At 45.9% G+C, this 22,073-nt stretch overlaps 4 protein-coding genes across 5 annotated transcripts; 2 read left to right on the top strand and 2 right to left on the bottom strand.

Annotated features, from left to right (window-relative positions):
* Window positions 1-3,269: 3,269 nt before the first annotated feature.
* spring1 (SREBF pathway regulator in golgi 1) lies at window positions 3,270-5,399 on the bottom strand. The gene is made up of 5 exons (XM_049763435.2): window positions 4,731-5,399; window positions 4,488-4,644; window positions 4,260-4,411; window positions 4,051-4,164; window positions 3,270-3,539 (listed from the first exon to the last, which is right to left on the bottom strand). The coding sequence occupies exons 1-5, from the start codon at window positions 4,824-4,826 to the stop codon at window positions 3,456-3,458; spliced, it is 603 nt and encodes a 200-aa protein (XP_049619392.1). The 5' UTR covers window positions 4,827-5,399; the 3' UTR covers window positions 3,270-3,455.
* An 82-nt stretch (window positions 5,400-5,481) lies between these two features.
* rnft2 (ring finger protein, transmembrane 2) lies at window positions 5,482-10,922 on the top strand. 2 transcript variants are annotated; one of them, XM_049763273.1, is made up of 10 exons: window positions 5,482-5,599; window positions 5,691-5,768; window positions 6,016-6,536; window positions 6,931-7,007; window positions 7,272-7,372; window positions 7,614-7,767; window positions 8,553-8,702; window positions 9,593-9,658; window positions 9,900-10,001; window positions 10,080-10,922. In XM_049763273.1, the coding sequence occupies exons 1-10, from the start codon at window positions 5,589-5,591 to the stop codon at window positions 10,212-10,214; spliced, it is 1,395 nt and encodes a 464-aa protein (XP_049619230.1). In that variant the 5' UTR covers window positions 5,482-5,588; the 3' UTR covers window positions 10,215-10,922. The 2 variants fall into 2 exon arrangements, with proteins under 2 accessions (XP_049619230.1, XP_049619231.1); XM_049763274.1 differs by lacking the exon at window positions 5,482-5,599 and having other exon boundaries at window positions 5,691-5,827.
* A 533-nt stretch (window positions 10,923-11,455) lies between these two features.
* On the top strand, window positions 11,456-13,132 carry fbxw8 (F-box and WD repeat domain containing 8). Its single transcript, XM_049763455.2, has 6 exons — window positions 11,456-11,856; window positions 11,970-12,074; window positions 12,178-12,342; window positions 12,557-12,578; window positions 12,748-12,805; window positions 12,925-13,132. Exons 1-6 carry the CDS (start codon window positions 11,485-11,487, stop codon window positions 13,094-13,096), a joined length of 894 nt encoding a protein of 297 aa, XP_049619412.1. The 5' UTR covers window positions 11,456-11,484; the 3' UTR covers window positions 13,097-13,132.
* Window positions 13,133-13,561: 429 nt separating this feature from the next.
* On the bottom strand, window positions 13,562-16,872 carry tesca (tescalcin a). The gene is made up of 8 exons (XM_049763414.2): window positions 16,329-16,872; window positions 16,098-16,167; window positions 15,769-15,849; window positions 15,461-15,600; window positions 15,339-15,399; window positions 14,676-14,769; window positions 14,541-14,588; window positions 13,562-14,163 (listed from the first exon to the last, which is right to left on the bottom strand). Exons 1-8 carry the CDS (start codon window positions 16,519-16,521, stop codon window positions 14,116-14,118), a joined length of 735 nt encoding a protein of 244 aa, XP_049619371.1. The 5' UTR covers window positions 16,522-16,872; the 3' UTR covers window positions 13,562-14,115.
* Window positions 16,873-22,073: the final 5,201 nt, after the last annotated feature.

Genomic DNA, 22,073 nt, shown 5'->3' with positions numbered 1-22,073 from the left:
CAAGTGAGAAGCAACATAAAGGAGATCCGCCATGGCCTCTGCGCTGAAAAGACTGCTGCACTTCGGTAATATTCATCGTCAATTTATTGGCTTTTGCCTTTTTCTGCTTTGCACAACTCAAGTTCATTCAAACATTGATGAAGGACTTGACAGTAATTCCGTTTCTTAATAATCGTGTTTTATCCGACAGGATTTGTACACCAAAATTATTTTCAAAATGCTTTTTTGTGGGGATATTTTGAAAAATGGTGTGAGGGGCCTCACGTGAAATTGTTTTCAAGAGCGACAGCAGCCAGGCTAAGCCATTGATTGTTTCTGTCCGTTTTTTGCTAAATCCGGCCGCTCGTTGAATTACTTGGCCCAAATCGGAGACTCACTCCAAAGCGACTTTTCACAGTGTTTCACATTTCTCTCTTTCTTTACTGTTCATCTTTCGATTAAATAACTTGGACTGTCTGTGCATTGCAAGTTGCTCTGTGCTTTCCCAGTTTGGGCACCGGACTCAAGTCCTAAATTTGTCCTTTTGTGCTCAGCGCTGTTGGTTGCGTTGTTGGTTCCGGAATGTCGTCCGGCGCCACTGGCCGACATCTCTTGCCAAGACGACCTTTCAACCCTTATCAAGATCGTCAACACGCTCGGCGCCCAAACTGCACACCTGCTCGACGAATACGTAAGTGTGTTCAGTGTCTGGACACCCCGACAATGGATGTGTTGTTTTGCTATCCTCGTTTTCTCGACTAGAAAGCCTCGGACACTATCGACGCGTGTTCCCTGACTTTTACAAAGGCTACAAAGAAGCTTTGGGTCGTTTGGCTATCAGGGAACGTGCCCTCATCCTTCTGCCCCCCCCCCCACAGATGGTCTTCCACGGCCTGAGCGGCGAGCCTCCGAATGTCCCCGACTACGCCGTGAGGGGCTCCAACTTCTTCGAGCTACTTCAGGATATCTACACCAAGAACGTGCTGTTCCAACTGCATCTCGCCAAGGTGGAAAAGTACCAGAAGGAAAACTGGGGCAACCCCAGTAACGTCGCCGTGCCGCTCGACCAAGTCAAGGGGAATCTTATGTTCTCAAGCGCCATATTGATGAAATTGGCCCGCCAAGTCCAGCCGGAGGTGGAGCTGGCGACAGCGGAGCCTCCACACGAGACCCACAATCACGGTTGGGCCAAGAAGTCCTATGGTTGGAAAGTCATTGTAGGCCTGAAAAACTGGGTGGCAGATGTCAACAGGGTCCTGAATGTGATGCAGGCACCGTGTGACAATCACATCGATGAGACAGAGTGAAGAACTGTCGGGGCCCGAAATCCAGCCGGAGGATGTCCCGGGATCGCTTCTCGTGCTGATTATCGCGCTATGCTCCGCTTGTGGGAGAAAACCTGATTGGGTCCAGAACTGACACTGACCACCTGGCGTGCCTGAAGGCAAAACTGTCATTAGGATGCAGAGCTTTGACCAGGCTCTGGCTCCAAAAGGTAGCCAGACAAAAAAATGCTGAGGGTGCAGAGGTTAGCCGGTTCAAAACATTCCTTTCGACCTTTCCCGGCCGGTGATGTAGTAGGTGGTGCAGCTGCACGTCAAGAGTTTTGGTCAGGCTGTGGGGAAAATTGGAGGCGAGTCTGCTGATCCGGATCCATTCATCCAGGAACTGTCCAATTGTCTGGCCCAGCCAAATGGTCTGATGAAGCTGCGGAACAACAAAATGAAGCCAAAATCGGTCATCTGTTGAGGTTGTGGGGGAAAAAACTGATTTGATGGCAATAAATGTGAGAATGCGGATCCAGAAGGTAGCCTGACGCCTTTGCACATGTTGCTTTGCTACGAGAACCTAATTTGCCCTCAACAAGTCTTCCTCGGTCCACGGCCCAAAGAGTTGTCGCAGGGTACTGCGGGTAGCAGATCTCCGCCACAGCCCTGCAAGCGTAGTTGGATCCGGTCCAGTCCGCAAAACCTTTTGCACTTTCCTCTGATGAGGTCAATCTTGTCACTGTTCATTATGAAGATTATTTAATGTGTTGTTATTGCTCTATTTATTGTTTTAAATTAAAGCGCAGCGTTTCTAAATGACCATTTCTTTGCTGTTTCTCATTTAAATGTTGTCGGTCGGTCGCGCGGCTGTTTGGTAGTGTAACAACACAACCTTACAACATCCACCGTCCGCAGGACCGGACGGCACCAGTCACCGTTGTAACACGGTCTGGCACTTTAGCAATTATTTTTATTAATATTGCGTCGTACTCCAATTTGGTAGGTAGAAGCACACGCAATAAGTCTGCCATTTTGCTTGGAAACCATTTGATCGGAACCTACTTCGAATGTTGAAATAGTCGTATGTTGGATCAAATATTTCCATAAGAGTACACTGTACATTCGTTTATAAATAGTCTTGTATAAAAGTTCAGATCGTATGTTGAAAAATTCATATGTTAAAGCAATCGTATGTAGTTTGACAGTATCTAGAATGCAATGGATGTCATTGTTGGGAACGAAATTTTCATCTGTGTACACTTGATGGTCCCAATTTTTGCAGGTCAGGCTTTTGTTGGATGGAGGGTTGAAATGGCTTCTCTGCATGTCAAACTGGCGACATTAATTTGTTGTATTTAATTTGTAATAATGCACTATTTATATGTATGCACATGATCAAGAACTTTATTATTTACAGTGACAATTTTTAGCTAACATCTTTCCTTGGATGATGATAGAACTTTATTCATCCCACAGCAGGGAAATTCACTTGTCACAGCAGCTCATATAGGTGCAAGAATAATACGAGTGCAAGAATAATACAAGTGCCAAAATTTGAAAAAAGGGTAAATAACAGACCAGGACAAACAAGTGCCGCTAGTAGAGATGAAACACCTTCATTTTATCAGGTTTTGTTTTTCAATATTTTTCTTGTTTTTTGACCTTATGTTACGAACTTTGCTTAAATTGAACAGTAGGCCTACTCGTCACTAAATATAGCACGATGTAAAAATACAAATGATAAATACCAGATAAACATAAAAACATGTGGCCAAAGTTCAAAGAGATGACCCTAGTGAACAAAAACACTGAAATAAAATTGTTGTAAATCAATTTAAAAAAAAAAAAACAGATTGTCAAAACCCAACCTTTTTTTTTTCTTTAGCCTTTTGTCAAACTCACCCATTTATTTCCTTTAAACGGACTTATTTCTACTAAAGTTCTCTCCCTAAAAGCCCACTCCTTTCATTTGCACCAAGCTGTTGAACTATGTTTCCCCCAAATGCCCCTGGCTCGCCCAGTCGGCGTGGACGACATGCCTAAGCCGGCCATCGCGTGCTTGGGGCAGGCAATGCAGCCATTCCGTCGCACATACGGGACCTGACCACTTCCGTCGTGTATAACGTAAGGAAGCATGCATTTGTTGTCGCTGCGCTTGGCGGCTGAAAAGGCGACACCAGTCTTTCTTGTTGCGCTTGGCGCTGGCGTTTAGATGGGAAGGAGCTCCGGTGGACTTTCGCCGTAGCAGAACTTGGCTTGGGGGTTCCGGTACGTGTTCTCGTGCTGGACGCTCTGCGGGAGCCACAAACACAGTTTGGCGCATTAAGACTCGGCGGCGTTTAACTCTTATGAACTTGTTTGTCCTTGAATACGCCGCAAACTTGATTTAAACTTCAATAAAGTATCTATCTATCTATATGGATTTGGTGGTGGGGGGGGGGGGGGGGGGGGGGGGGGGTTCTTGTCAAATCGATAAGTGCGCCTTGTGGCAAAAGCAGCATGTTGCAGAAACGTGTACAGACGAGCACCCGATTGTTTTGGCAAAAGTCAGCTGAACTTTTTCCCTTTGGTGATGAAAAGTAAAGAGCAATAAATGCCCGAGCATTTATTTACTGAGCACCTTGTGCAAAATGCCCTTTTTTAACGCTGTTAATTTTTGCAGAAATAAAAACTTGAACGCGCCAAACAATCCAAAAAATTCCATCGTAACGATACATCGGAAGAGCTCGGCTCTGAAAAGCCGCACCTTCCGTTTAAGCGACTTGGGCGCGGGCTGACGAGAGCAAGAAAAAGACGGCCGTACTTGCGAAGAAGTGCGACACTTGGCCAGGCAAAGCTCAAAGAGGTCCTCCACGGCGGTGAAGAGGTTTTGGAAGCCCTGGGCGGCGCGGCTCAGGAAGCGCTCCAGGTGGGCTTGCTGAAAGACAAAGCGCAGCCGCTCAAGATGCGCATTCGGTTCGACATCTGACAAGGTGCCGTAAGGTGTCGCGCCGCCGTTTAACGAACACTCACCTTGTCCGGCCGGAGGCAGCAGGACACGCAGTATTCGTACACGCTACAGCAGCCGTCGGCCAGGCAGCTTTTGCAGACGTGCTGGCGGCTGCGCGGCGCCTTGACGTTGCAGCAGCCGTTCACCAGTAGGTCTTTGCGCTCACACACGTAACCTTGGCAAGGAGACACCGAAGGTTTTCACACCTCTTGCCTTTATTGATGGGGCGGGGAATCACCACGACAACTCACCCAGCTCGTCGGTGAGCAGTGTTTTTCCCTGGATGGAGTTGCGGCAGCGGCCTATCTGTCGGCTGCTGTTTCCCAGATTGAAGCGCACCTTCCAGGGGATGCGATGCTCGGTGTCTCTCACTTCCAGAAGGGCGCGATCCCCTGTGATTCGCTCCTCCTGCACGCACACACAGTGGACATATTTTTCTTTGCTGTAGACGGTGAAGGTTCACGTATTTTTAAGTTTGCGTGTCGTTGCTGCACCTGTTTCAACGTGCTGGTAAGAAAGTAGATGAGCGACAATCCGAAGACGATTCCCAGCACCCAGCGTTTCCTTAAGAGCCGCCGGAGCACCATCATGGCTCGACGTGGTCCACAAACATCCAACCGCCTGTCCTTAAATGCGCACGATTCGATGCGAGCGCGTTTGTGTGAATCTCCCGACAAGACACACACACAAGGCTGATGAATTTACAAAGAGAAAGTTCCGCGTCATCGGCATTTTAACCCATTTTGCATTATAATGTTAATGTTCAATCGCAGGCCTGGTTGAGCTTGATCGCTTAAATCGGTAGGTAGCTTGGTGAAAAGCATGTGCAAACCCGTAACCGAGGACAATATCAATTGAGGGGCGGGATGAAAAACGACTAAACAGTACGTAGAGCGCAGTAAAGACGAAGTTATTTATCTCGAGATGATCGGTGTTTAGCCGCTGGCGTTAGCAAAACAAGCTGAAGCGGCGTGAATATGAACGTCGAAATGCGATTGGTCGATGGGTGACAACGCAATGACGGAGGCACCGAAGTCATTTCAATTTGCATTCGAGGAAGCGAGAACAACGCGATGAAAATCAGAAACAAATATGATGAAAAACAAACAGAAAACTGTCACGCCGTCTACCAAACAGGGAAGTAACATTTGTTGACGCAACCGGCATTTGCTAAGCAACTTCCGGACACGGAGGCGGCGAACATTAACGTTAAATGCGATTGGTCAATGAGACGCGAGGTGATGATGTCACCCCGGAAGTTGTTGGCTAAAAATTAAGGCAAGCTTGCTAGCGAAGTAACAAGCTAGCTCATTTGAAATTAAAAATGAAATTCACCCTAGGAGGACTCGTTGATGAGGTTAAGGTAAATTCTACATTAAACGTCTTGTTTAAAAAGGAAAACGCACCGTAAACGTGAGTATGTACAACGTTAGCCCGTGTGTTGGTGTCCTTAGGGCAGCTTCGTGTGTTGATGAGCGCCGTGCCATGCAGAGGAGACACAGCAGCAACACGGATGGCATGTCCTCTGAAAGGCGAGCGCATGAACAATTGACTCTAATCCATGTTGTTCATCAAACAAGAGTGCAGAGAGGTTAGACCTCTGCCAAGGATTCAAGACATCCTATTTCTTGTCTAGGAGTTAGCCTGATTTGGGTTTATATACACAGGTGTGAGTTTCAGAATAAGGTTTTATCATCAAGAAAACAATCATGTGAACAGCTGCAATCTAGTGGGAAAACGCCATAGCTCCTGAGTCTGAATTTCGGTTTTCTCGTTTAGGAACCGTAGCCAAACCCAGGGATCCGAGAGCAGTCTGGATGAAGGCGGCGCGTTCGACTGCCTGAAACCCGATTCGCCCGCGTTGCCCCAGCAGATGTTTTCGGGCCTGGCAGGCATCCCGTCGGCCGCAGTCTCCACTGCCCAGTTCCAGGCGGCCGGCTTAGTGCTGGGCTCGCCCCCGGACGTCTTTGTGCAGATGACAGCGTCGTCCCGGGAAGCAGGCGGCCCTCATCGCCCCGAGGGCCGAGCCTTCCTGCCTCACCCTCCTCACCACCATTTTCACCAGCCACCGTCGCTGCAGCACGGGACCCCCTCACTCCTGCAACAGGCCACGGCGGTGGCGGCAGCGGCGGCAGGCTCAGAGAGGCACCACCGTGGCCCCCGAGAAGAGGCGGGCCCGGAGGACCCGGCCGCGCCGGCTCCAGCCTTCTCTGAGCTGAAGGCGATGGTGACATGGCTGCAGAGGGGCTTCCCGTTCATCCTCATCCTGCTGGCCAAAGTCTGCTTTCAGCATAAGCTCGGTAATTGTTCATCCTGTTCTTCTTAAATGATTTGAATTTAATTTTAAACAACAATCCTCCTCCCGTGCTGTTAGCACATGAGCAACCATGCTTGCTTGCGCACTGGCCTCTAACATAGCTGCTGAATGTGTCTTCCAATGTTATCTAATTAGCTTAAAAGTCTGAATGAAACATGTTTTCAGATGTTCACTTTTTTTTTTTCCCCCAAGCTAAAATAGATTCATATTTTTCATTTCACATCTCCCCATCATGCAATAAATCACCACTGCTCCCACCTAGCATGATAGCACATAGCCTCTGTTAGCATGATCGCGAGCACACACTTGACTTTGCTTCCAGCTCAAGCTCGGCTCTGCCGCTGATGATGATGATGAGCGTGTCATTTGTGCCCCAGGTATTGCCGTCTGCGTGGGGATGGCCAGCACCTTTGCTTACGCCAACGCCACCTTCAAGCGTCAGGTGTCGCTGCGGGTGAGACAACGTGTCCTGAATCAAACAGAAAGCACCGTTTTTTTTTTTTTGTTTTTTTTTTTTTGTTCCATCTGAGTGACATTTCACAACATTGATTTTTGAGAAGCCCGACGATTTGCACCATTTGATCCAGTAATCGCGCAATGTATTCTGAAATGAAACTGCTGCGGAACAGCCTAGGTCCGAATCAGATTTTCCTAAATGCTGCTCTGATGCAACGGACTGCATGCGCTCGCGCTTGACAAACACTCCCTCGTGTTTCAGGAGGAGCGCTCGGTGCTGGTGGCCCTGTGGATGGCGCTGTTTCTCTCCGGCAACGTGGCGTACGTGTACTACGCCTTCAGCCAAGAAGAGCTCTACAACAGGTAGCCGGCGACAGCCAGCGTGGCCTTTAGCCGCCATTTTCATGAGGCTCATCTTTTATTTGTTTTTTCTATCGCCTCAGCCATCTTATGTGTCGTTTCTTTTAGCAGAGCTGCCGTCTGGTTTTTGTCCTGTGAGTATTTTATGTTGAGCTCGCATTATTGTTTGTCACCTTCTCACATGCGAGCGCAGTGTAAAAGGGGGGGGAAAAAAAATGGTATGTGTGTGTACGTCCTGTTCCAGCCTCCTGTTTTCCAAGCCCAATCTGGACACTTTTGACTTCTTTGACCTCATGTGGGCGGTGGGCATCACCGACTTTGTCCTCAAGTTTGTCACCGTTGGACTGAAATGCTTCATCCTCGTTCTACCTGGCATCCTCTTGGCGTTCAAGTCCAGGGTGAGAGTTCAACTTCTTATTTGTGTCAAAATACAAAGGACAATGTCTTCCGGGAACACTTTTCATCTTAACATACTTCAAGCTCTATGACATGAAACCTTCCCGGCTAGCCCAGATTTTCTTCCTTCCTTCTGTACCTTCTTCCGCTGCTTCGTACGACGACTCGATCGTGCCACAAGGGCTTTCCTACAACTTTCATATTTATACACAAATCAAGTTTGTCTACATATTAATTGAATAGGAATAAGAATGTCGGTGGTATTCCAGGCTTAGTTTGACCTGAAGCATGGTTAAGTATTCCAAAGAGGAAAACATGTCATTTAACGAGTAAAAGTAGCCATTTCTGGGTCATTTTTAGCATTTCCAGGGGTCCTGCACCTTTATATTTGCGTCAATTTGAATGCTCAATGTACGAGGAATGTACCATGTTTTGAGTCAGTCTAAATGTTTCTTTGGCTTTGACCTGCTCGAATGAAAAGTTCTCCTTTCTAGGGAACTCCTTCCTGTGGCTGCTGGTAGAGAATGATGACTCAGGGCATTTGTGGGAATGCATGGCCTCTTCCTAAGTTACAAGTCAATGCGCTTGTACTACATATTTGACATTTCTGACCCAAATAGCGTGATATTTACCCTTGCAGTGTCAAAAAAAGCACAGGGGACGGATGCAGGCCAAGTTTGTGCCGCCGGCTCCTCGATTCATAAGAGCCGCTGTTGTTGTTATATATATATGTGGTTTTTTTTTTAAATTTTACGTTCCTGAATGTTTTTTGCACATTTGCTCGCAGGGAAAGTTCTACCTGCTGATCGAGGAGCTGAGTCAGCTGTTTCGCGCCCTGGTTCCCATCCAGCTGTGGTACAAGTACATCGTGGGAGAAGAGCCCTCGGCCAGCTACTTCTTAGGAGCCGCGCTCATGATCGTCTACGGCATCTGCAAGGTGCTCATTAGCCATAAAAGAAAGATGATGATGGTGCTGAGTCTTAACATGTCAACGTCTCAATTGGGACGCAGACATTCACAGAAACAGTCATCGTTCTCTCACAACATCCGCAGGAAGGATTTCCCCAGAAAGGAGAAGTTTCCATTAGTAAAAGAAATGGAATTGACTTTAAATAGACTTTAACAGAAGCTGTCACGATTACAACCGATGAAGCGGCAAATTCCTCAGGAATATTGATGAGTCAGAACCCAAAATGTAATCGCTTGGCCGGTGAGTGGCAGTGATAACTTTATGCGCTTGCCTCATGGCCAATGAATCACACAAATACAACCAAGGCGTTTTTTTCCATGCTCGTTCGCCAGAATGAGGGGAGGACACTGGGCGGAGTGGACCAGAAATGGCTGGTAGTGGCGTGACCTGGCTTTTTTTTTTTTTTTTTTTTTCTTCTGGAGGGGTTATAGTGGTATTTGAGTGTTGCGGGAGGATGAGAGCAGCTGGAGCGGAGGTGACGCGCCACAATGTCATGTAAACAGTCAAACATAAAACATAAAAGCATATGATAAAAATAGAAAATCAGCCACAAGCCCTTTTCAAGTTCAACATTAATTTGCCATTTGCTATGTGAAGTAGTGCAGGCAATGACTGTTTCCATCATTTTTTTTTATCTTGTGGCGCTCCCTTCTGACTCTAAATGGGACAAGATTCAAGAGTTTTTATCAAGCGTTTTTTAAGAGACATTTAGTACTATCATTTTGTGGAGAAATGTAAAATGGCGAGATCAAAAGTTTGTTACTCCTTGACTTGAGAGTGCCACTTTTGAGGTAAAAGTGCCTCGTGGCATTCATGACTTGAAGTGAGCCGCCTTGTCTTTTGTCTGTCACCTGCAGTCCCTTGACATCTGCGGCCGAGCCTCGACCCTCCGCAAGGCCGCCGTCCTGCTCTGCCGCCCTCAGGTGAGCTTCCATTCAAAAAGATATTTTGCAGAAAAAATTATTTCACATAATCTGCCTGTCGTGTGACAAACAAAATGAACCGGCAAAATCTTAGCCAGTTTTTTTGACGTCGGGTTTTACACGTTGGCTGTTACATTTTTAGTCTTGTCAAACCAAGCTTTGCGCAAGAAAAATGACAGAAAACATGATGCTTTTTAGTTGCATTACACTTGGGGTGTTATTTTAATTTTTTTGCGTGCAGAGTTGCGGCGTGCGCGCCGGCAGCCAGCGATGCAGCGAGGCCGGCGATGTGTGCGCTCTTTGCCAGACGCGTTTCCGCGAGCCCGTCGCCCTCCTGTGCCAGGTACACCGAGAGGCTCGCTCTCGCTTTTTGTCCCAATTGCCGGTCAATGGTGACGGCGCTCTTTCTGTTTGTCGCCAGCATATTTTCTGCGAGGAGTGTCTGAGTTCCTGGTTGGACCGGGAGAGGGCGTGCCCCCTGTGTCGCACCACCGTCGTGGAGACCCTCCGATGCTGGAAGGACGGGACCACCTCCGCTCACTTCCAAGTCTACTAAAGCTGCATGGTGATGATGCACTCACAGACGAAAAACAAAAAGTAGATATAAAATAAATGTGATCATCTCTGGGCTCAAGATCTAGACTAGCTATCAAAATGAGAGCGATGGTGGAAAATGGATCGGTGAAACAGCAAGTGGTGGATTTCCTTACAACAAAAAAATAATTTAACGGGAGTTAAATGTCAACTTTCACTACAGGACTATTTTCAGACATTGGACAAACTTCTCGCGGGCTGAGAGCAGAGTGGCCACATGATGGCAGCACTTCGTCTTGAAATGTCTCAGCGCAATAAGAAAATGGTCAAATTAGAGGAGGCCCACATGGGATACGATTAGCTGCGTGATCGGTTGGTGCAACTGCCGCTTATCGGTAGGGTCGATGCCGTTTTATTCATCGGTAGGGACATTTTATTCAAACTTCCAATTTATTTGTTATTGCTGTATTCAAATCCTGTTGCACTGGTCAAATCTATGTTTTTCTTTTGTTTCTCACTTTTCTCTTCATGGTATGTGGTGGTATATAGGTCAATGTAGTAATTTAGACTGTGTGTCTGGGAGTGAAAATTTGGCTGTAATCGGGACGGGACTTGATAAACTGAATTGCTTAAACCCGCCTCCCTCTTTGACAAGTCATAATGTAAAATTAAATTGTAATGAACGTTGATTATGTACATGCCGAAATAAACAAATCAAGTCATCACTTTATTCCCAAAAACTCTTCATAAAGTTGTCCCGTGATGTTAAATCAAGAATAAAATTAGAATGTTGTTTTTACATGTCAAAATGTTGTCAGGTTACAAGAATAAGCAAGATCAGCAAGAAATGCATTTCTTTGGAATAACGTCACAATGTCATCGAGTCGCACAAAAACCTTGTAAGAATGCAAACGTAACTGCGGGGGGCAAAGTTCTGAAACGGATGGGGAACATGATGACAACATTCGGAGCGATATGAAAAAATAGTACACGTGAAATTAGAAGGCAGTCATAATATCGTCTTCACTGTTTACTGACTCGGTTTGTGTTTTATGTGTGTGATGAGTGAGAGATGACAGATAAGGAGGCAATCACACAAACGTGAGCTTTTTAGTCTTGATTTAACCGACGAGGAACTGGTTTCCTAGGCAGGAACCAATGTTTCCTCTCGCCGTGTCCCACGTCGGACCTTTTCTAGTGAAAGACTCGTCGTTTGTTTTGACGGCGGCGCTTCCCTTCAAGAGATGTCTTCAACCCTTTCGAAGCGTTAACACAAAACGTCGCTAACATTTATGCACGCTATGGCCGAGGACGAGCTGGCTGCGTTCAGGGACCGTTGGCAACGGGAGTTATACAGAGCAAAAGAGGAGCGGCGCTTCTCTCTTCTTCCGTCCCCCAGCCCCAGTTGCGAAGACGCGAGTGGAGGTCAAAGGGAGTCTGAACCCGAGACGAGTGGTGGCGCGGAAGGGCCAGATTACGTTTCCATCGCCAGGGGCTTGTTGGGCGGCAGGACGAGTCCCCTTCTAAACAGACTCGCGGAGGAGAGGAGCAGGAGGAAGAAGAAGTACCAGGAGGAGACAGCCGACTGCAGGGAGTCCCTAAAGCATCCTCGGAAAAAAGTCCAGAAAGAAGAGCAACTGGTGGATCGACTCATTCTAGATCTGGTATGGAGGCACTCAGAAGCCATCTCCTCAATGTCGACACCAGCTAACTGCGCAATGCCTCTTTCCATCGTTTATTTATTTTTTATTGATTTATTTATTGTTTTTCAATGCAGAACGAGGCCAACGACATCCCCTTCTTTGACGTGGACTTGCCGTATGAGTTAGCCCTGAAGATATTCCAATACCTTAACCGTTCTGAGCTCGGCAGATGTGCACAGGTGAGTCAAACAGCTGTCCGTCCATGCATGCACGCCCCTACTGGCAGAGAAAGTCGGCGAGTAGCATGCAGATGAGTGAAATTCAGATTATTTTTGACGGCAGGTGAGCAAGGCGTGGCGGGTTCTGGCCGAGGACGAGGTGCTGTGGTTCAGGCTGTGCTCAGCGGAGGGCCACGCGCGCGGCGCCACCGTGTCCGACTCGCCTTGCTGGAAGGCGTCGCTGCGAGACCGTCGCCGGGCGGCCGCCGACGTGCGCGCCAATTGGAAGGTGAGGCATTTCAACGTGACGCCGCACGCTGTAAACACCGCCAGGCAAACGAAGCCTTCCGTGTCGTTGGAGAAAACCTCCTGACTGTGAAGTCGATGAGTCGTTCTGAGTGGACCTGTTGCCATTGCGATGAATCCAAGTGGACGATTTCCCTTTTCAGATTTTTCTGGGGGGTGTTTTTGTCACAATGTGTTTGTTGACCACTTTGCCGCAGAATCGTGTCGGCTGCATCCTTTGTAAATTGGAAAAAAAAACGTTTACCTTTGAGGAATTGTTAAAACATAGAATTATATTCCCTGCTGCGTATTGCGAAAAAGCTCAAGCTCATTTGTTTTCCAAATCCGGATGAAAATTTGCTCGAGTCATGGTGGACGGTGACGCCAAAGGATGCAAGTGTGGGGAAAGACAGACTAAGTTGGCGTACCGTCGACGTCAGTTCCTGCCACAACTACGTCCTGGCAGGGTGAGGACAGCCAATCGGGGCACTCCACAATCACCACAAATTAACAGAAAGATAAGAATAAGTCCTAAGAGGCAGGAAACACGTCTAACGCGGCGGGTGTGTCACGTGCTGCCTGTCAGGTACTCGTCGGGGGACGTCAGGCTGTGGAACACGTCGCAGCGTGACCTGCCGTCGTCCCACCTCCGGTCCAACCGGCTGTCGGCACTCTCCGAGCCCAGGCCGCCTGTCGCTCTGGTGCGCGTTGGTGGACACGTGGCGGCGGCCGCCTACCGCGACGGTACGCCAACTTAGTCTGTCTTTCCCCACACTTGCATCCTTTGGCGTCACCGTCCAGGTGGAATATTGTGTTTCAATATGTAAATAAATACCATCAATGTCTATTAAGACATTAACAGTTGACGGAACACATTTTGTTTTGAAGGGCTGCTGTGTTTTAACAAAGAAAGACTATATGCTTATGGATGAAGATGACTTGGTCTTGTGAACAGGAAAGAGGGGTGCTTGGGATGGTTATTGGTTTTTATTCAAAACCAATATTCTTTGCCAAATTACAATAGACAAGAGGGGCATGTGCCCCCTCTTTTGCTAAGTTTATTTTCTTGTCAAACTAACACAACACACAATAATAATGAGTACATATTGGATCACTTTTGTGAAAATATTTAAACAGATATTAAGTAAATGTGAGATAACTTGGATGCAGTTACTGTTGCGTTTGTTCAAGATGTCCGTCGTTGAGCAAGGAAAACAAAGATGTGGAGTTGGTTCTTTATTTGCAAGATCTTGGGTTGTTTTACAGCAGTCGGTACACAATGCACTTCAGCAGATGAAACAACAACCTCATAGTTCCGGTCAGAAAACTACATAGTGTCCACAAGCAGGAATACGGAAGAGAAGAAAAGGGAGGGCAAAAGAAGGAAAAACATATCCTCATAAGGCAGACATTTGTTCCGTTATCACCTGAATGTCTTACCTACTGAATATTTTGTATCCATGTGTCATGACGTTAATGAGCTGTGCCTTACGTGTAATGGAAAAGTTACCGAGCTGTGTGTACCCTGATGGAGCAACTATGTTTGTATAAATTAATAAGAGTATTTACACGTTGCTGTTGCCCCATCTTCATTACTTAAACATTGAGTAAATACGGGATAACTTATATGCAACTACTTCAGCATGCATCTTTTCGATAACGCTTAACAAAGAAAAACAGTCCCGATCAACGACAGTCTATGAATAAAAGCTACAGAGTTGACTCAAAGAGCTGACCAGTGCTTCACCATCCAATTCTTCCAACAGGTGTCTGCCTCCTAAAAGCGGATGTGCATCCGGGATTCCAACTCCAAGGCCTTGAGCATCTGCCGGCCCAAAATTTATACGTAAACATTTGGGGGTGCAACGGCCCACAGGACAATACGCCCTAATGGCCCGCAGGATTTTGGTTCTTGATTCGCCGCGTCTTTGCTGACTTTGGGCTTCTCGTTGAGAAAAATCGCTCGTAAACATCGGCAGACGTCAATTCTGATTTTCATTTGATTCCGAAACTGCGGCTGCTACGATTGCTTAGGGTTATCGCTCAAGTCTCGTAGTCCGGTCTCAAACGAAAGTCAGGTTTGGGTTTCAAATGAAAGGTAGGATTATAAACTGGGGTTAAAGTAATGTGCTGCTGAAAAGCAAAATGAAGCAATATTTAGATAGAAGGCATGCACAAGTTGCACCGCTAGATCCGTCGTACCAGTTGAAACATCTCAAAGGTGATCCCCTCGTAGAAGTCATCTAGCGCCTGCCGGGTGAACGAGAAAGTCGAGGTTGAGCGTGGCTCCAGGGTTTCGTGTCGCCTGTCAGCATGTGCGTGCAGGCGTGCCCTTACCTTGTCGGCCGCTTCCAACATGGCCGCGCGGGCAATGGCCTTGGCCACCTGGTCCCCGAAGTCGCCACTTTTGCACAGCAGCTCCTCCACCACCAACGGAACAAATGAAATCATAATCGTGAATACCGTTTTATGCTTCACGCGCTGGACTTAATTGGACTGCAATGACCGAATAGCCGGCCCATGTAGAATCTCGTCATTCTCATTTGATTTGATTTTTTTCAATAGTTTATGCTTATTGACTATTTGAGTAACATTGTTTTTTCCACCTTACTTTTCACATGAAGAAAAAAAAAAACTGGTTAAAACAATGGTAAATTCAAAGAGTTGGTTAACCATGAGCAGAACTTTTTGGAAGGTCAGGAGTGCACCAACTGTGTCCGTTTTTCTTCTTCACTTTAACAATTTGCTTTAGTTTCCATCATTTGAATATATTGACAGTAATTTATTGAGATGATCAAATCGATGTGTTACAAAATGCTTGTTTTATTGATTGTATTTTGAGTTTTTTCAATTTGTGAGTTTTCAGTTTTATTCTTCGATGTTTTCCTTCAGGTGAATATCACGGTTCCGCTTGATTTGTTTGTAGGCGAGCCAAAAGTCTTGGGACGGCCCCTAAAAGCCAAGCAGGCCGCGTGCATGCGCCGAAACGCTCGGCTTACCTTGCGGTACTCGGCCAGCGTGATGATTCCGTCGCTGTCCTTGTCGTGCATGTTGAACAAAACTGCAAACGCAAAGTTTTCTTGTCATCAACCGTGGCCAGTCGAAGGCTCACGTGCACTCACGGCGTAGCTTTTGCTTGCTGGCGGCCTGCCGCTCCTCCCCGCGACTGATGTGTGCGAGCGGCCGGAAGTGACTCATGACCATCAGGAACTGATCCAAGGTGATCTCCTCGTAGGATCCCACCATGCCCTGGTGCTGGTTCCTGCCCAGTTGGACCACAGCAATAAATCAACAAATGCAGACATCCCTTTTCAAACTGTCAGGGTTTTTAATAGATAGTGTTGTTCGATGCAAACTGAACTTTCTGAAACATTTTAAAAATCATTTTAGTGCGCCAAAGCATGCCAATGCTGTTGGTTTAATTGCTGACCTTTTATCAAAGAAGGCATCGATGATTTGCTTCTTGATGGGATTGTGGGACAGTTGTGGAATGGCGTCCAAATGTTCTCTTCTGCAGTGCGACAAACAAACACACGGTCAGGTCAGTTTTGATTCCAACATTAGCTCTCAAAATTGACCAAATTACCATTCGGTGCTCTTTCCACCCAAACGCAATATCACGCTGCACGCTCTGTGTGCGCTATATACTTTGTGCAATCTTTCAGCCACAATGTAACATTTCTTTTTCGCCAACCTAATGCTGAGAGCTTGTTGTGCCGGGCGAACTTTACAAACTAAAATTTCAAGTTGACCTTTTACCTCATCATCTCCTTGTTTCCACTGAGATGCCGAAATCTTTTGTGGAGGGTTTTGATTTGCTTTCTGGAAACTTGGACGCATACACACACCAACACAAAAGCAGGTCAAAAAGTGAGACATCAGTTTATGTGTTTATAAAAAGAAAAAAGAAGATAAGGACCAAGGGGTGAGGAAGTGGCACACAAAAATGATCAAAGTCTCTGAAACTGCACAACTCGGGGCTTGCCTTACATCCACTCTTGTGTGCCAGCTCTTCATAGCGCTGCCGCTGCTCCTGCTGCTGCTGCTCCTGCTGCTGCTGCTGCAGGTGGCTCTGGTCCAGCTGCTGCTGCTGCCCATGGCTCTGGTCCTGCTGCTGCTGCCCGTGTCTCTGCTCCAGCTCCAGCTGCTGCTGCCGCTCAGGACGCATAAGCCAGGATCCCATTGCTGCTCTAAAGTGCGCAAAGTGCGACGCCCGCGGCAGCTCGCTTTCCGAGTCCCATCCGTCCCTCCTTCAAGGTTCTAAGTCCATCCCGCTCGCCTGGATCAAGGAACGCCCTTTTGAGTGCAGCTCTTGTCCAATCTCCTTCATAGGCAACTCAAGGTGCGTGCACCTGTGGAGTCTGCATTGAACGGACCCAAACTGAAGGTGTCCCTTTTTGTGGCCTCCAAGTAAACATTGGTGTAAAAAGTGATGGTTTGCCCATGAAAATAAAATGAAGTTAAAAAAGAAATGCACTTGTCGCCAGCCAATCTGGTGAACGCCTGGTTGTGCACAGTCTCGGTGCACAGTTAGACAGCCACAAATAAGTCCGTACGCTCACATGTTTTAAAATTTATTTTTAAATTGATTGGGGCTTTGACATCGTTGAAGTGGACCGTTGCATGTGTCCCATATTGTCACCCCTCAGAGACACAACAGCCGTGTATGGTTTTTCTCGAGTATTTTGGTTTTAAATTTGCTTTCCACCTGAAATTATGCCCTCCCTCTCGTTCACTAAATAAATCCTGTATTTTACCTGGTATGTCTCGCTTAATGAGTTAATGCAGACGACGAATTCTGAGAATGAAGTCAGAATTCTGACTTTAAAGTGAGAATTCCTACTTTCTGACTGTAAAGTCAGAATTCTGACTTTATTTTCGGAATTCTGACTTTAAAGTGGAAATTCTGAGAATAAAGTCAGAATTCCCACTTTAAAGTCAGAATTCTGACTTTAAAGTGAGGATTCCCACTTTCTTTGAAACTGGCTATACAGTCAGAAGTCTGACTTTAAAGTAAGAAATTCCCACTTTCTGACTTTAAAGTCAGAATTCTGAGAATAAAGTCAGAATTCTGACTTTAAAGTGGGAATTCTGACTTTATTCTCCTTTTTAAAGTCAGAATTCTGACTTTATTCTCAGTCATAAAGTGGGAATTCTCACTTTAAAATCAGAATTCTGAGAATAAAGTCAGAATTTTGACTTTAAAGTGACAATTCTTACTTTAAAGTCTGAGAAAAAAGTCAGAATCCTGTCACCCCACTTTTTTTTCTTCACTGGCCTAATCATCTTCCGTACTTTTCCTTCCCTTTTATAAAAAGCGTTTGTTTATTTGCGATTCCCTCTCGTTGTCTGCAGACGCGCTTAGTTTGAAGCGACGCTAACTTCTGACTTTTTCTTCTTCGGTGGTGTCAAGTGTTATTTTATGGCAGTACTTGCCTAGTGCGTCACAAGTCGGCCATCTTGCCACGGTAAGTCCTTCTTTATGCCAACAGACATAAAATGAATGACTTTCGGCCGGTGGCACTCACTTCACACCTGATGAAGACATTGGAGCGGCTCTTCCTCGGTCTCCTCAGACCTCAAGTGCGACATGCTCAGGACTGCCTGCAGTTTGCATACCAGTCAGATGTTGGAGTGGAGGACGCCATCCTCCACCTACTGCACCGAGTTCACTCCCACATGGATAAGGGAAGCGCCACAGCGAGGATTCTGTTCCTAGACTTCTCCAGTGCGTTCAACACCATCCAGCCCCCCCTGCTCAGAGACAAACTGGACAGGATGGGAGTGGACCCATACATGGTGACCTGGATCTCCAGCTACCTCACAGACAGGCCACAGTACGTCAGACTAAAAGACGCCATCTCTGACACTGTGGTCAGTAGCACTGGAGCCCCACAGGGCACAGTGCTGGCCCCTGTACTCTTCACCTTGTACACCTCAGACTTCTGTTACAACTCTGAGCTGTGTCACATACAGAAGTACGCGGATGACACAGCCATTGTCGGGTGTATCAGGGACAATAGAGAGGAGGAGTATAGGAGCCTGGTGGGGGATTTCGCCACCTGGTGCCGTGCCAACCAACTGGAGCTCAACATCTCCAAGACCAAGGAGTTGGTCATAGACTTTGGGAGGAACAGGCCTAAGCCTAGGCCCGTACTGTTGGAGGGGGCTGAGGTGGAGGCTGTGGACTCCTACAAGTACCTTGGGGTGTGGCTGGATAAAAAACTGGACTGGTCAACTCACACCAACCACCTTCACAGGAAGACACAGAGCAGGATGTACTTCCTGAGGAGACTACGTTCTTTTAACATCTGCAACAAACTCTTGGAGATGTTCTACCAGTCCGTGGTTGCCAGTGTCCTGTTTTACACCGTGGTGTGCTGGGGCAGCAGCACATCCAAGAAGGACACCTCCAGACTGGACAAACTGGTCAGGCGAGCCGGCTCTCTGATCGGCAAGAAGCTGGACTCTTTGGAGACGGTGGCAGAGGCAAGGACACTGAAAAAACTGTTGGACATTATAGGCAATGTCAGTCACCCTCTGCACTCTGTCATCACTAATCGGAGGAGCCGGATCAGTGGGAGACTGCTCCTCCCCAATTGTAGGACAAGCAGACTGAAGAACTCCTTTGTCCCCCAAGCCATCAAGCTATTCAACTCCTCACTGGGGAGGAGGTGACATGGACATGAACAGGGACATAACTGTACACATTCTCTTTTACATTTCATTGCTATCTCTTGCACTGTGTGTATTTCGGCATCTTCTGTATTTCGGCATCTTCTGTATATCGTGATCTCTTGTGTTTTTCTTGTGTATCTTGTATTTTACTGCTACTGGACACAGAATTTCCCTGAAGGAGTAATCCCAAGGGATTAATAAAGTTGAGTCTAAGTCTAAGTCTAAGTCTAAGTCTAAAATGGAAAGTACAGGGTGTAAAAACTAAGAAAGGGGGTAGTTACAATTTAAGTCAAGAATCAAATACAACATTTGAACGAAATAAGACGTTGAAGCATTTTCAGTCGGGGCTATGTGACGTCACAAACGCACTAACGCAGACTAACCAGCAGATGCCAGTGTAGGGCCGCGGGAGAATTTTATGTCGCCAACAAAGACGGTCGACAGGCTGACAGCTAGAATTCATGATTTGCATTTCCAGTTCATCGCCAGAACGGATCAGTGAGGGAACGAATCCTGACTTTCCCGTTCGCGTACGAGTTAGTGGGTAAACTGCCTTCCCGTGCATCAACGGATCAGTCAGTGAACGTGTTGCGTCTCCTGGCGTGAACTATGTAAGCCAGAATGTAGATTTACGATTTGCGAAGGAAAGAAAGAACCACTCACTGAAACACCACATCTTTTATGCACGTTTTCTCCAAGCTAACGGCTAACTTTATTGCATGAAGGGATGCGCCGTCATGCAACAACAGGGAGATTATGCTTCTCTTTGGGTATCTTGATTTTATAACATAATAGTTTTTAAATAATGTGTATGCATATATACGCCTAAATATTGTTATCCAATATATGTACTGCAATTTCACATTGGATTCCTGGTTTGAAATTTACTTTTATTATTATTATTATTATTATTATTATTATTATTATTATTATTATTATTATTATTATTATTTATTATACATTTTTTTGGTTTAAATAAATATTTATGTTAAAACTTGTCTGGTGTTTTATTCCTTGTTTTTATATTCGCCAATTAAAACATAAATCACACATTTGGTTAACTGGTGTATATGACAATATGTGTTTTGCGTTGTTGTATGAGTTGGTGTCCCCCAAAATAACAATTGTCGGCATAACGGATTTTTTTTCAACCTTTTATTCAAACACAAACACATTCGGCATAATAACATCATCAACTACAATCCAACAAACACAAATTTTACACATCAACGTCGGCAGAACGTGTGTTGGCTGGCATAGCAGCGACGCTGTCTGTCACTCACTCGTGAATCTTCGCGAACGAACCTGAAAATGGCGGTGTACCTAATAGAGTAAAAAAAAAACAAAGAAAAAAGAATAAATAAATAAAAAAGTGTAGTGAAGGATTCTTTTGAACAAATCTTTTGAGTGAACCAATTCTAGATTCAGTCCACTTGAAACTGGAATGCACATCACTAGTACAAGAGAGTGCAGACGGCCTATGGCTGTCATGTCAAAATAGCCTACTGGTTAATCACACGGGCTCTCGCTCAGTATGAACCTGGTTCGATCCCAGGTGTGAGCATATACCCAAGTGGGATATTGCTTTATGCAAAAAAATGCAAGTATTTATGTGTAAATACATAAGGTGGGCCCGCCCACAAGTTGTCCGAGAGAAAACCAATGGATCACGCCCACTACCTAGGGGGTGGGATGAAGTCCAATAATATAGGACACTCCATACCTAATAACAGGCCACTTTATTAGGGAAAAATCATGGTCAAAGCTTAAATGAAAGAGAAAAGTGCCACACTCGCCCTCACCCCCACTTTCTGATTGGCTGATCTGTGACGTCACTTGGAAACTACATTGGAAACTGCACCTTTGACCATGATATTTCCCTAATAATGTGGCCTGTTATTAGGTACACTTGAAAATGGCGGTGTACCTAATGGAGTGTCCGCTCGTTAAGCGCACCTGCGTGAAAAGTTTTAGCTACTTTTGAACGTGAAAGTGGCTAAAACTTTTCACGCAGGTGCGCTTAACGAGGGAATCCCATGGACACTCCATTAGGTACACCGCCATTTTCAAGTGTACCTGATAACCGGCCACTTTATTAGGGAAATATCATGGTCAAAGGTCACAGATGTCAAGCTCTAGTCCTCGGGGCCGCGTTCCAATATGTTTTCCAAGCTACCCTCGTTAAGTGCACCTGCGTGAAAAGTTTTAGCCACTTTCACGTTCTGCAGGAGCTAAAACTTTTCACGCAGGTGCACTTAACGAGGGAATCTTGGAAAACATGTTGGAATGCGGCCCCGAGGACTAGAGCTTGACACCTGTGACCTTTGACCATGATATTTCCCTAATAAAGTGGCCTGTTATTAGGTACACTTGAAAATGGCGGTGTACCTAATGGAGTGTCCAACTGACATATAGAATAGAATAAATAAATAAAGGGTTAATTGTACAATAAAAGCACATTAAGACATATTCCCACATCTGGGATCGAACCAAATTCTTACCGAGCATGAGCCCGTGATATTAACCAGTCGGCTATTTCGACCTGGTAGCCCATTCTCGTCTGCACTGTTTTGTACTCGTGATGTGCATTCCAGTAAGTGAATTGAATCGTTAGAATCGGTTCACTCAACATTTTTGTTCAAAGTGCCACACCCGCCTTCACCCCCAGCTCCTGATTGGCTGTTTGATCTGCGACGTCATTCGGACACTCCATTAGGTACATCGCCATTTTCAGGTGTACCTAATAATTTTATGCATTTTTTGTACGTGTCAAGAATATGTATTTGACTACTTGTTCTTTATTTTGGGGGAAACCAACACATCGTACACAACGTAAAACACATATACATGTTGTCATATAAAGCAGTTAACCAAATGTCAGATTTTTGTTTTCATGCCCAAAAAAATAAAAACAAGGAATAAAACACCAGACAAGTTTTAACAGGTTTTAATGTTTATTAAAATAATAATAATAATAATAATAATGATAATAATAATAATAATAAAAGTACATTTCAAACCAGCAATCTAATGCATAATCTCCCCGTTGTTGCATAA

The sequence above is a fragment of the Syngnathus scovelli genome, chromosome 3 (genome assembly GCF_024217435.2).
Source record: "Syngnathus scovelli strain Florida chromosome 3, RoL_Ssco_1.2, whole genome shotgun sequence".
In the NCBI taxonomy this organism is placed as follows: Eukaryota; Metazoa; Chordata; class Actinopteri; order Syngnathiformes; family Syngnathidae; genus Syngnathus; species Syngnathus scovelli.
Note: the sequence above shows the minus strand (reverse complement) of the source record. Positions and strands in the feature narration are given on the sequence as shown.

Bases quoted from the DNA above. Each gene is read 5' to 3' on its own strand.
- spring1 (XM_049763435.2), bottom strand. From the start codon at position 4,826: ATGATGGTGCTCCGGCGGCTCTTAAGGAAACGCTGGGTGCTGGGAATC. The intron at 4,645-4,730 runs GTGCAGCAACGA...GTGTGCGTGCAG, and splicing joins TTACCAGCACGTTGAAACAG to GAGGAGCGAATCACAGGGGA. The intron at 3,540-4,050 runs GTACGGCCGTCT...TGGCTCCCGCAG, and splicing joins AGTGTCGCACTTCTTCGCAA to AGCGTCCAGCACGAGAACAC.
- tesca (XM_049763414.2), bottom strand. From the start codon at position 16,521: ATGGGATCCTGGCTTATGCGTCCTGAGCGGCAGCAGCAGCTGGAGCTG. The intron at 15,601-15,768 runs GTCAGCAATTAA...CCAACTGGGCAG, and splicing joins GATGCCTTCTTTGATAAAAG to GAACCAGCACCAGGGCATGG. The intron at 14,589-14,675 runs GTAAGGGCACGC...TTCACCCGGCAG, and splicing joins TGTTGGAAGCGGCCGACAAG to GCGCTAGATGACTTCTACGA.
- rnft2 (XM_049763273.1), top strand. The intron at 6,537-6,930 runs GTAATTGTTCAT...TTTGTGCCCCAG, and splicing joins CTGCTTTCAGCATAAGCTCG to GTATTGCCGTCTGCGTGGGG. The intron at 8,703-9,592 runs GTGCTCATTAGC...TGTCACCTGCAG, and splicing joins TCGTCTACGGCATCTGCAAG to TCCCTTGACATCTGCGGCCG.
- fbxw8 (XM_049763455.2), top strand. From the start codon at position 11,485: ATGCACGCTATGGCCGAGGACGAGCTGGCTGCGTTCAGGGACCGTTGG. The intron at 11,857-11,969 runs GTATGGAGGCAC...TTTTCAATGCAG, and splicing joins ATCGACTCATTCTAGATCTG to AACGAGGCCAACGACATCCC. The intron at 12,343-12,556 runs GTGAGGCATTTC...ACTTTGCCGCAG, and splicing joins ACGTGCGCGCCAATTGGAAG to AATCGTGTCGGCTGCATCCT.